The 13,401-nt window shown below is 40.7% G+C and overlaps 1 protein-coding gene across 2 annotated transcripts in view; it reads left to right on the forward strand.

Moving 5' to 3' along the window:
• Nucleotides 1-13,401, forward strand: part of PM20D1 (peptidase M20 domain containing 1) — a 585,406-nt gene that overhangs the window by 445,532 nt on the left and 126,473 nt on the right. For both annotated transcript variants that reach the window (XM_077481325.1, XM_077481324.1), the window contains one exon: nucleotides 5,199-5,364. In XM_077481325.1, coding sequence (XP_077337451.1) covers nucleotides 5,199-5,364 — 166 coding nt within the window. The remainder of the gene's footprint in view (nucleotides 1-5,198; nucleotides 5,365-13,401) is intronic.

The raw sequence follows: 13,401 nt of genomic DNA on the forward strand, positions 1-13,401 counted from the left end.
TGACATTTCTAGGTAACTGATCATATAGAGATACATTCTATTACACAGTGGCCATAGATGGTACATTATCTCGAACCAATATGATCATAATGACTAGAAGTTTCAATCGATTTGCAAAGAGGTATCATCAGGGCATATTGCCTTGAGAGATGATAGAAAAAGAGAAACGAGAAGGAAAGGTTGTTTCAGAGGTAATGATGAGGAGAAAAACCAAGCAATGGGGAGGGGGAGGGGGAGGGGAGGGAAGATCAATGGATGGTCTCTACTGTGTCCTTCCAGAGGAGAACCCCTTGAGGAAAGGGGCAAAGGAGACCGATTCATTTAGACCTGGAAAAGAGGTGGCGTCCAATTTATGTATCCACCTCTGTCCACGTTGTAATAAGGTCTTATTCCAATCACCCCCCCGAGCTGGTATGTGTATACGATCTAAGGCAGTGAATGTGAATTTGGGCATTCTATAGTCGTGTGCTGTTACAACATGTCGTCCAATTGGTAAATAGTAGTTACCAATTTCCATGCTATACACATGTTTAGATATACGACGATGGAATTCTTGTTTGGTTTTACCCACATAGTATGCCCCACATTCACATTTCAATTTCTTCTCAAGTATTCTCATCAATTTAGAGGTAAGAGTGATAATCTCTGTATCAACTCGGTCAGTCTTCTCAAACTCTGTTTCATATCCTAACATCAAAGCATCCCAGTCATTGCCCTGAAACGTATTCATATTCACTGTAAACATATTTATATCTGTATATAAATGCCCAAATTCACATTCACTGCCTTAGATCGTATACACATACCAGCTCGGGGGGGGGGGGGGGGGGGTGATTGGAATAAGACCTTATTACAACGTGGACAGAGGTGGATACATAAATTGGACGCCACCTCTTTTCCAGGTCTAAATGAATCGGTCTCCTTTGCCCCTTTCCTCAAGGGGTTCTCCTCTGGAAGGACACAGTAGAGACCATCCATTGATCTCCCCCCCCCCCCCCCCCTCCCCATTGCTTGGTTTTTCTCCTCATCATTACCTCTGAAACAACCTTTCCTTCTCGTTTCTCTTTTTCTATCATCTCTCAAGGCAATATGCCCTGATGATACCTCTTTGCAAATCGATTGAAACTTCTAGTCATTATGATCATATTGGTTCGAGATAATGTACCATCTATGGCCACTGTGTAATAGAATGTATCTCTATATGATCAGTTACCTAGAAATGTCACTCATGTAGTTGCTATACATAGTTGCTATAGTTGCATATCTATTGTGCTCGCGTTCTAAATAAAGACGTGTATTTGCATGTCAATAAACGCATGTCATATATGTGAAGTATGTGTAATTATATAAAATGATTGGTAAAACAAGTTTAGTTTATTGTGATTGTGATGTGATTGTAATGTTGTGCTTTGATTTGCCGCCTTCCCCCCTTCTCCCCCCCCCCCCGGGCTTTTCTTTCTCTTCCCTCGTTTTCTTTTTTTTTTTTTCCTCTTTCCCCATGTCCCTCACTCCCACACCCCCAACCTTATCCTAGTCCCGGTGGTTATTGGGGGGCTTTTGGACGGATGCGGCATGTCTCGGCATGTGTATCACAGGATTTTCTTTCCCCCTAGCATGGTCCTTCCACCAGCTGACCTTAAATGATGAGGGGGAGGGGGGTGGGTTGAGCTCTGTCGTGACTCCCCGGCAAGGAGAGGAGAGGCTTTTGTTTGTTTTTACACACAGGCCTCTCCGCATGCCTCCCTTCGTCATAATGGGCGGGCTGGTCCCGCCCGGGTACAAGGGATTCGCACTCCCTTGCCGGTGGCATCCTAGGACACTTCCGGACGCATACCTCACGTGCGTCCGCACTTCCTGCGGACGCACGCGACGTATTGACGTCACGCAGTTGCGACGGAAGTGACGTCATTTCGGGGCCACTCTGCGGCCTTCCGGGACGCCGGGGCGGCCACATGTGGCTGACCTGATTAGGCGGCCATGTGGCATTGGGCAAATACCGGTTATTGGGTGGACGGTCTACACCTGCAGGTAATTCACAGGCTTTATAAACATACCCCTCCCCATAGGAAGTGCACATTTACTTCATGTGAAAGGACTGTTTGAACTTCCACTTGTCAGATGGTAAGCATGGCTATTTCCCCCCTTTTGGTTTGATCTGGATCCGTTGATTTACTGCATTTAACTAATTTCTTGAAATCTGTAGAGCTGTATTTTGATTGACTTATCAAATTTCAGATTTGGTGACTCTACCTAATACGAATTAGTGACTGCGCCTGTTTTGGTCGCAGTCCCTTCCTCTCCCACTCGGATCACTTTTGATCAAGCCTAATAATTCAGGTAATTTGTCTTTATTCTTACCATCGATACCGTCTATTAAATTAGGCTAGTATAAATAGTTGTTTTTTTTGTTTTTTTTACTCACATCACATTCACATCTTGTGTTTCACTCATTCATTCTAGTTCATGTACATGGTGGGTTGTTTTTCATGTCACCCCCTTATTGCTTCCCCTCCCCCTTTTTAGTTGGTTATTGTTTTTTATGCTTTATATTGCATTATTATTTTTTAGTTGGTTATCGTTTTTTATGCATGTGTTGTCTGTTATTTATTTCATTCAGTTCACCATTTTGAGTTATTCATTTCCTTTCATTTTTTCGCACATCTTCACCTATTTATTTATTTCTCATGCACCACATAGTCTATTCATCACATATTCACCTTATCATCTTTTAGCACTTCACTTACCACATTATTCTGATATCTTTCTGGCACAGTCATTATTAGGTTCACTTGTATACACATGATCCCCCCTTTATTTTTTTTTATTTTTTATTTTTGTTTATATAGGCATTTGGGTTACCCAGGGTTGCATTCTCTATTTTATATAGATTATGGGTATGATGATGACAATTTCATGCCACATACACACCCTGTACTCATATATTAAAAATGACATGTTCTTAATCCTTTTCATGTTGGGATTTCACTGCAGGTGTGACTTACCACATTATCCGGTTGCTCATATCTGCACCCACTCCCTATGTTTATGGGGGGTGTGGTATTCGTGTGACCTATCGTGAGCCACGCCATTGGTTCTCTGACGCTACCTCCTTTCCCCTTGGTATCCTGGCGGTAGACATGGACCGGGTAACATTCCAGATATGTGAAGGAAATTGAGGCACCACCTTATGGGGGAACTCCATCAAAAATATCACAACTCATTTTATCTCTTTGGAAGTACAATATTTGGGTAAACTATATTAACAAATATGAGGTATTCCCAACACAAATAATACTTGATGTATTTATTCAGTGTAATTTTGTTTTATCAACAGACCACTATTTCTCTGAAGAAGACCCCCCAGGGGGTTTGAAACACGTTAGAATTATATATATTTTTACTGTTATTATAATATACAGTGTAATTTATAGTTGTGTCTGTTAATGTACGCCCATGGATACCTTTGTACTCTGTATATAGGAGTCCGCTTTTAAACTGCTCAGGTGGAGCTCATGTTTTTACCAAATATTAAAATAACTTTTCATATTATACTGACATGCGTTAGTACTGTTTTTTTGCTGCCTAAAAACCCCGTTTGTGGGGGAACTTGTTCTATTCTGATTTGTTTGGGGTGAGCAGCACTCTCCTAGCTCTACGTAGCAGTGTGTTCTTTTCGACTACTAATAATGAGAGGTGGACCTAGTTACTGTTTCTGTATCTCAAAAGTCCAATGTCTTTTGTCAATTGTCTGCATAGTGAATAAGTTACACTATTGTTTTTGGGGTGAGGGGCAGGACATTGTGTCTCCACCTGAACATAAGTCCTTGAAATGCTAATTTAGGCTAAGATCAAAGTGGGCTGATGCAACTCTGGACCAATGACAAGGTTCCTGGGGGGTTAAAACCTGGGTGGGGGGGATAAAACCTGGTGGGTGGGTGGGAATAGGGGGGGGGGGGTATAAAAGCAGTACAGAGAGCTACACAACCTCTCTTCCTTAGGTGTTTCCCCCCATGCAAACATGGTCACTGTATAAGTGAGGTAGGTAAAAATTGCCATAACACAACGTGATGTGTAACAATAAAATGTCCATCCAAAAATGGCAGCCTCCACAAGGAGATTAGAAGCAAAATCCAGCAGGAGATACAGAGTATACATTTAATGAAGGTACATTTACATGGTTGATGATTAAGAGGCACATACAAGTATGCTGTCCACATAGAACATCCCCCGCACTGCTGGCTCTTACCACTGTCAGTGTGAAATCATGACAGATGGTGTGGAGATTGGTAGTCCTGCCCCAGATGCCTGCATACTTAGGTGTGCCTCTTTTAGTCATCAGTCATGTGAGTTGTACCTTCATTAAATGTAACCATATTGCTACACTTAGAGGCACCACTCTTCTCTATTATACTCAGTTGTGATTTGACGCTACTTGTATATCAAGACATTGCTCATTTATCAAGTCAAAATTTATAACAAAAATTTGCTTGTCTTGCAAAACATTCTCAGACCAAGTTACTCTCAATCCAAGGTTTTACTGTACTTACCTAATCCTTCAATCCTCCAGCACAAGACTGGTCCCTGCAGCCCCTATCCCCTTGTAGTTTAGTGATCTTGTGTGGCTCACTGTTCCTGATTTTGTCACACCCATAGACTTGCTCTGGACTTTAGGAGCAGACCATCGCTGGATCATGGGGGAGCGCCGTTTGCCACTGGAGCAGAGGATCGGTTGAGTATAAGCTTTGTGGTCACCCCTGAACAAAGCGAGCAGCTAACCCATGCAGTGCAGGCACAGCCCCCAGCATGGGAAATCTTTTTTCTTTGCCGGAACTGGTTTGCTCGCTATTGGCTATTGTAGAAGGAGATTAAGGAGAGAGAGAGAACGAAAGGAGATCTGACATTGCTACAATCTTCTTGGCAAGATCTGCTTTCAGCTGCTCTTGCAACAAGTCAGAAAAATCGGGTGCAAACTGTTTCAACAGCTGTGTGTAGCCATTTTCAAGGGTCATAGTAGGATTAGTCTCAGTGAAGCAACTTCAAATAGTGTTTTTTTTTTTTTTTTTTTTTTTTAATAGCGTCCAATCTCCTGAAGACAAAAGCATAACCTGTAGACTTGCTACTGTGCGGTATCTTTTAATGAACATCAGAGGTTTTACAGTGAGTACATAACAACTCTTTTTTTTTTTTTTTTTTTTCAGGTTTTAGACATTATAAGGAATACTATTAATGATGAAAGAGTGGAACTTTCTGTCCTGAATTCATTTGATCCCCTTCCTATTAGCCCCCATGATGAGTCAAGCTTTGGTTACCAAATACTACAGCGAACCATTCACTCAGTGTTTTCTGGAGTGCCAGTAGTGCCAGGTATGTTTTTTCTCCTAGATACTAAATGCAACGTGATAAGTTACAATTAAAGGGATATGAAAAGAGAAGTATGGGTTTCCTTCTTTTTGCTTATATATATTCTATGTGAGCTGCTGATATCTAAAAATCTTTCCAGCCCACTCAGAAGGGCCCCCATTCTCTTAAAATTGAGCTAAATGCCTGTTGGAGGGTCTACAGACTTTCATACAGTGTAATACCAACAATGGCCTGGCTCTGGAGTCTGGAGGACACAGGAAGTAACATCAAAGCCCAGGGGAGAGGAGAGCTTGCAGATAACAGCCAGAGAAAGGAGGACACACTATCTCTGCTTCCGGGTTTTAACTGGGGACACGCTGCCTTGGAAATAGAGGCATGTGAAGAACATGCTCATTCTAGATAGCAGCCTAGGTGTGCACCTCTTCACCAAACACACCCACATGTCCTCCAGAGGGAGGGAGTGAGTGAAGGAGTGGCTGGATTGTGGAAATGTTTCCACCCCCTGGAAACATTTGAACTGAGAAAGAAACGTTAGAGGCTGATTCTGTGACCTTCAAAAGACTATTCTGCAAAAATGAAAGGACTGGAGAAAGAAAGAAATCCAATGCAGGTATGAGGGTAGCACGTGCTACCTATTTTTGCATTCCCATACTTCTCCTTTAAAGTCTTTTTTTTTTTTTTGTTTAAAAATAACAAACATGTTATACTTCTCTGCTCTGTGTGATGGTTTTGCACAGAGCAGCCCAGACCCTCCCCTGTTGGTGCTACTGGCCCCTCCCTCCTGCTGAGTGCCCCTACAGCAAGCAGCTTGGTATAGTGACACCTGAGCCAAGCCGCTGCTCTGTGTCCATTCAGAATAGGAGCCATGGCTTGGCCGCACCCCCTCTCGCTCCTCATTGGCACACAGACTATAATTGACAGCAGCAGACGCCAGTCGGTCAATCAGGAGGGAGAGTCCCGGACAGCCCAGGTTCTTGTGCAACCTCGCTGGATCAAGATGTGGCTCAGCTAAGTATTGGGGGGCTGCTGTACACAGAACTCCTTTCACACTGGGGAGCTGCACTGGCAGGACGCTCAGAAAAGTCCTGCAAGCAGCATCTTTGAAGCGCTGTAGGAGCAGTGCTATCCATTGAAATCAGTGGGCAGCGCCGATGCAGCTGCACTTAGCGGGCACTTTTAACTATTTTTCGGCCGCTAAAAGGACAATAAAAATAGCGGTGCTTTACTGCCAATGCCCGGGGAGACTCAGTGTGAAAGTGCCCTTACTCTGCTCTCAGCTGCATAAGAGTGGGGCAGGAGAAGCAATAGTACACCGATTTTCCCAGTGAAAGTCTGTGCAGGGGTGTGTGTTAGGACAAATCTAATTGGAGGAGAGCATGCTGGGTTCCCAGCACAGCTTGAGAACTGACCACAGTGTGTTCTCCTGCCTAGTGTGATCGTTTTTTAATAGGAAAGCAGAGGGACTGGCATAAACACCAGGTATTTCACACAGAGGAAGCAACTAAAACCAAAAATGTAATATATTGCAGCTCACCAATCATCAGATGTAAGAAACAGTGATAAGATGGCGCAAAAAAAAACAATCGCCGTGAAAACTCTCTTTTTTTCATAAAAAGAAGGGAAGGGGAAGGGGAGATTAAAAAAAAAAATATATATATATATATATATATATATATATATATATATATATATATATATATATATATATATATATATGTCCAAAAAATTGTTATTATAGTCCATAAAAGTTCCAATTCAAAGCACCAGTGGCAGCAACAATCTTGAGAGGAGAAGCACCACTCTCTAGGAAAATATAATGCAGAAAGAGAAAGAAGTGTGCCAAACTACGTGCAGTATATTAAAAAAAAAAAAAAAAAAACACAGCCAAATGGCTACTCACAAAGGTAGATGGTGGTCAGGCATATCAATATAGTGAAGGGAGAAGTATTCAAAGTCACTTTTCCACGGAGGAACGAGGATGGTTGCTTGCTGGTAAACCCATCAGAGGTGGTTAGCAGTAGAGGCTCTATAGTTGTAGATTTTGATTTAAAAATTTGCTGCATTGTGGATGTCAGAATGACAGCGGTGTTGGGCCGTACAGCGTCCGGCGAGCCGAGAGGCTGGAACCGGAAGTGCGCCTCAGCATGGACCGCAAGCTCCATACACCGGCAGTGACACATCAACCAATCAGAAGACACGTTTCACAATATCCATTGTTTCCTCAGTTCTATCTGTCAGAGCAGGAAGTTGGGCATATATATTGATCGCAGGATTGTTATACACAGCGGGATAATTGGCATGTATAATTGCACTGTATAAAAAGATAAGTTAGTTCATAGAAAGCAAAACAGAAGTTGGATTAAAAAAAGGAGATTCGTTATAAAAAAGGACAGAGTTCATTATAGAAAACCATAAGAATATACAAAAAAAAATGGAGTTCATGATAAAAGGAAATTGTCTATTGGAGATATATTATTAGAAAATTGACTAATTTGATAAAGGTGATAATACGTATAATAATAAAAGCTAATAATATACAAATTGAAGGGTAATGATTAGGGATACCACAGCAATCAGGAATTATTAAAAAAAAATATTGTTAATATATAGAATATCTAAAAAACAAAAGAATTGGTTAACCTGAGGATTCAAATATAACCACTAACAGCGCTGATACCACATCTCCATATAGAACAAACATTTTGTCTATGTTAAGCATGTAGTACTTTTTAAAAAAACCAGCAAGTCTTTTATCAAAATTGGTGTCCAAACACCAAGTATTAAAGAATCAGCAAGACTTTTGTCAGGAATTAAGTACTGATTAAGTACACAGTCTCCGTGTGTGGACCCGTGATCACACGAGCAAGAGGGTGAGTGTTAGCCGTCAAGGACCCGGGTCCACACACGGAGACTGTGTTGGATGAGATCTGCAGCCTACCGGTGAGACGATCGTGCGGCAGCACTTACACCACATATGTTATACGCTGGTTTTAAGTTGTTTTAAATGTAAGCATATTATGTAAAGGGGGGGAAAGGAATTTTTTCAATCCTAAATAAAAGGTATCACACTATATGAGACCCCTTGAATCTTTTGCATGTCTACTACCAATGTGAGAGCAATCAGCGGGACACACAGAACCAGACAGAGGAGTTCCACATAGTGGAGACAGGCTCTAAAGTGATTGGAATCTGGTAAGCAGCCATCTATATACATATTCACGGAGGTGGAACAGCACATGGTGAAGGTGTAGGACCATACCCATACACACCCAGATATCTGAGAAGATTGTATGGATATGAATATGAAGGACTGCACTCATTGATGAGGAATAGAGTGTGATCTCTTGGTGTATGGACATTAATTCCTGACAAAAGTCTTGCTGGTTCTTTAATACTTGCTGTTTGGACACCAATTTTGATAAAAGACTTGCTGGTTTTTAAAAAAAAGTACTACATGCTTAACATAGACAAATTGTTTGTTCTATATGGAGATGTGGTATCAGCGCTGTTAGTGGTTATATTTGAATCCTCAGGTTAACCAATTCTTTTGTTTTTTATGCAAGATAAGTTTTATTTTATAATGGCAGCTAAGTATTAAGAACCATCCCCAGGTGGGAGTAAGTTGACTGCACCCTTTGAGCGCTGGGAGTAGAGGTGAGCATATCAATTGTTTTGAGTGCATACCTCTGCCAGATTAGAATATATAGAATATACAAAGATAGTTAAATGATGGACTATTTTTGATATATTAAATACATTGAGTATGTTTGTGTATGGAAAGAACGGGTATAAAGTAATTTGGATATGCACATGTGAAAATGATGAGAATTGATAGTGGATGCAAAAGTAGTGGAAACAATTATTATTAATTCGTTCAGGCATAATCATGAAAAGAATAAAAAGTAAAGAATGAAAGTGAAAATACAGATAAAAATGAACATGAAAATGAAAAAGAAAAAAAGACACATAATAATACAAAAATACAAACATTAATAAAATAATAAATAAAAAATAATAAAATTAAAATAAAAAGTAAAAATAAACATACAAAAGAAAATAAGGGGGCGTGGCTGGACCTCACAGGAAGATGGACGCATAACAGGTTAGCTCCCGCTGTGTTAACTGCCACTTTGCTCCTGAGAGACTTTTCTTTGCTTACCCGGTCCAGCTGACATGGGGACAGCATCGTGGACATCCTCCGCCTCTCGTTCCCGTTCACCGAGAAGTAACCAAAGCGGCACAAACAGCAATTTTCCTGACCCTTTCTGGACACAGGGCTCTAACATGGCAGCTTCCCTCCAAATTTCCTCACAGAACTCCCAGTTACCTCAGCAGAGAATACCTGGAATGCAGCCAGATTATCACCCCGCTGACTCAGATATTTCAGTGGCCTCTGCTTCTGCCCTAGCTGCTACACACCCAAGTCTTTTAGACCTCAGAACAGTAGCAGCAGATATAAAGGATACTCTGTCAGCTGCCATTGCAAACCTGCGTCTAGACATCTGTGCCATTGCTGACAGGGTTCTTGTGGTAGAAAACACAGCAGCCCAGCATCATACAATTCTGCGCAGAATGTCCCATAAAATAGATGCTCACACACTACAGCTTAGAGACATACAAAGACACACAGAAGATTTGGATAACAGAGGAAGAAGACATAATCTGCGTGTCAGAGGTTTACCAGAGGCTGTGGATTCTGATCATTTACTGTCTGCCATTACTACTATATTCAATGACCTGCTGGACAGACCAGTGCACACAAATATAGCAATGGAAAGAATTCACAGGGCCCTCAAACCTAAAGGCAGAGAGAATGATCCCCCCAGGGATGTGGTGTGCTGTTTGGTTGATTATAAACTTAAAGAAGACATTCTTCACAAAGCGAGAAACAGGATTCACATTATGTTTGAGGGAGCGGAGATTCATATATACCAAGACCTTTCTGGCATTACTCTGAAGAACCGAAGAGACCTAAAACCCCTATTAGACACACTGCGTGCCAAAAATATTCCGTACAGGTGGAAATTCCCCTTTGGGCTCTCAGCTACATTTCAAGGTCGCACGGCTCTGCTGAGAGTGCCCGAGGACCTACCATCCTTTTGCAACACCATGGGTATTCCTCTAGCAGAAGTCCCCAATTGGTACGCTGAATTCCGTTAATCTGCGACTAAAAAAGAACAACACGAAGAGCCTATGGAGGCACAGGAGACCCGACACCATCGTCGCAGATCTCCATCAGACGACAGGTCTTCAATGTCCACAAGAAGACAGCACAACGGTACAAGCTCACCTGAATCACCGCCACCTAGAAGGGCCAGAAGGGACCACGGGTCACAGCGCAACCATGTTTACCAACGCTAACAATCAAGCCTGGAGAGTATACTGGTTTAATCCATGGTTGTTTATAATCTCCTAGTTCAATGGGTTTATTGCATAGTACAAGCTGCCTTTTCTAGCCTCTTTACACCGACTTTACTCATCTGCTTTGGTTAAACTGATTAGAGACTGTCAACATCATATAAATTCTGGGGTTAAGTTACTGTTATAGATTGGATATGATAAATTCTCTTACACAATTCAAATCTCATGTTCCCACTAGAAGAGTACATAGGAAAGTACTACTGCACAGTTTTTAAACATCCTCATCCTCATTTATAGTGCTTTGATATTAGTTACTGCTCAGTCTGTTTCATTCAATTTCCAGCAGTTGATTAGTCCTATATAAGGTTTTCCAATGCAGAACTCCCCTCCCCCCTCATCACACCTGTAGGACTACGGTTATTAGGATTTGTTTTCGGTTATCCTGCTCTGAGGAGACCAATGAACTAGTATCATCCTCTGTATGATACCTAGAAACAGTCAAGCTAGGCAATGTTTAAATGAGATGTAAGGCATAAAGGTGGTCCAACAAGGCCCAAGGAAAATCGGAAGCATTATTAATTTTTTTTTTTTTGCATTTCTTTTTTTGCATTTTTTAAGCCATCATAGGTAAAATTGGCCTTTAATTTTAATTTCAATATTAGTGTTATAGTATACCACTTTAGTGGAATCATCATAACGGTTATGTCTCGTTCTTACGGATGAAATACTAGAAAACTTTATTGAATTACATTACGGTCAAGACATTAAGTGAGACTCGCATTTTATTGTTAGTTTTGCATTATTACTTGTGCTGTTGTCCTAGTTAGTGCTTAGGTATGGCTATTTTACTTCCAGCACTTGATAAGTCCATCCCAGGATTCTACCTTAAACTATCCCCACCTATCCTCACGCCCACTGGAATGTGGCTGTGAGAGATTGTTATATTTCTTCCACCGTTGTGGATATACTAAGGAACGTGAATGGGTTTATACATAGGTATAGTACCAATACAATTAGACACTACACAAGTAGTTGGGAGATACTAGTGTGGTTCAAGAAGCCCAAAATACTCCGACTGCACTAGAATTATTTTATTACATTATTTTTATTTTATTTTTTATTTTATTTTGTAATTTTATTTTTTTATTTATTTATTTTTCTTTTTTTTTTCCTGTTCCGTACTTGTCTTCTTAGGTTAAGATAATCTTTAATATTAAGGTTAACGTACACCAAAGACACCTTATTAATGGTATATTGGTAAGGACATACTAGTGTGGCAAATATTTCTAATTTTACACTGTCTATTCCATAGACCCACTAATATTTCCTGTTAGTTGTTCTATATATAATATGATTCAGAGCTGGGGTTTCTAGTTCTTTCCAAAGAAGTATAAGTTTATATAGGCGTGATACTGCTATGCTTTATAAATTTACAATTTATTTATTTATTTATTTTGATTTTTTTTTTTTTTTTTTTTTACGTGAGAACATCTCAGTATTTATTTTTTTTTGCAGATTCCACAAAACAAGTCTCTACTCGCATACACCATGTCCTGATTTGCATCACTCATGTAGTTGCTTGGGTCTATTATCATAATTAGATATTTCGTACTTCCACACCCATGCCAAATACATGACCGGTATCAACACAAATTTTCCTTTGTTTCTCATATTTACACCTTTATAGGCATTTGGCATTGATAACAGCGGATTACCATGTCACTCATTCTCCTGTTCTCCATGAGGTTTTATCCAACCCCCACACAGTAGCTTGGACCAGAGTTGGCCTGTGTTAAGTAGGCTTTCTCTGGCCTTGCTCTGTACTTCTCCGATTTTACACAGGTCTTGGGTAGATCCCATAACCTGCTCGGTTATTGCTTCAGACCTTTCCCCACATTACACCATCTTAGCCTTATCACATAACCTGGTCTATTCCCCTTCCCCCTATTGCCAAAGTTAATCCAAAAAGAAAGCTACTAATCAAAACATACAATGTCTCTTGCAGGAAGGCACTGCCCTCCTCCCCAGGTCAAGCTATATTCTTTAAACATAAGGGGTCTTAACACTCCAGAAAAAAGATCTCAGTTGTTTATGTTACTAAGAAAAGCTAAAGCGGACATTGTATACCTCCAAGAAACACATTTTAGATCAGATAATATCCCCAAACTTTTCAATCCAGAGTATCCAACAGTATTTCATGCCACTAATCCAGACTCCAAATCAAAGGGAGTATCTATTCTGATATCTAAAAAATGCCCATTGCAGATCCAAGATACTTTAATTGATACTAATGCAAGATATATTTTTCTAAAAGGCAAATTGCATAACAAACTCGTTACTTTGGCCAATTTGTACGCCCCTAACAAACAACATGTTCCTTATTTCCGTGAAGCCTTACAAAACCTTAGTACATTTCGCGCAGGCATGCTCATCGTCGGGGGTGATTTCAATTTGGCCTTGAACCCCTCACTTGATACGTCCTCAGGTGCCTCCTCTATCACACACAGGGCTCTTCGGGCAATAAAAACACAGCTATCTAACCTGGAGTTACATGATACTTGGCGCACATTGAACCCAAACTGTAAAGATTTCACTTTCTATTCCCCTCCGCATCGTAGATACACAAGAATAGACTACTTCTTCTTATCACAACCGGATTTGGATCTACTTCATCAAGCT

Source organism: Lithobates pipiens, unplaced genomic scaffold (genome assembly GCF_037356315.1).
Source record: "Lithobates pipiens isolate NorthernLeopardFrog02 unplaced genomic scaffold, aLitPip1_a1.2 Scaffold_16, whole genome shotgun sequence".
In the NCBI taxonomy this organism is placed as follows: Eukaryota; Metazoa; Chordata; class Amphibia; order Anura; family Ranidae; genus Lithobates; species Lithobates pipiens.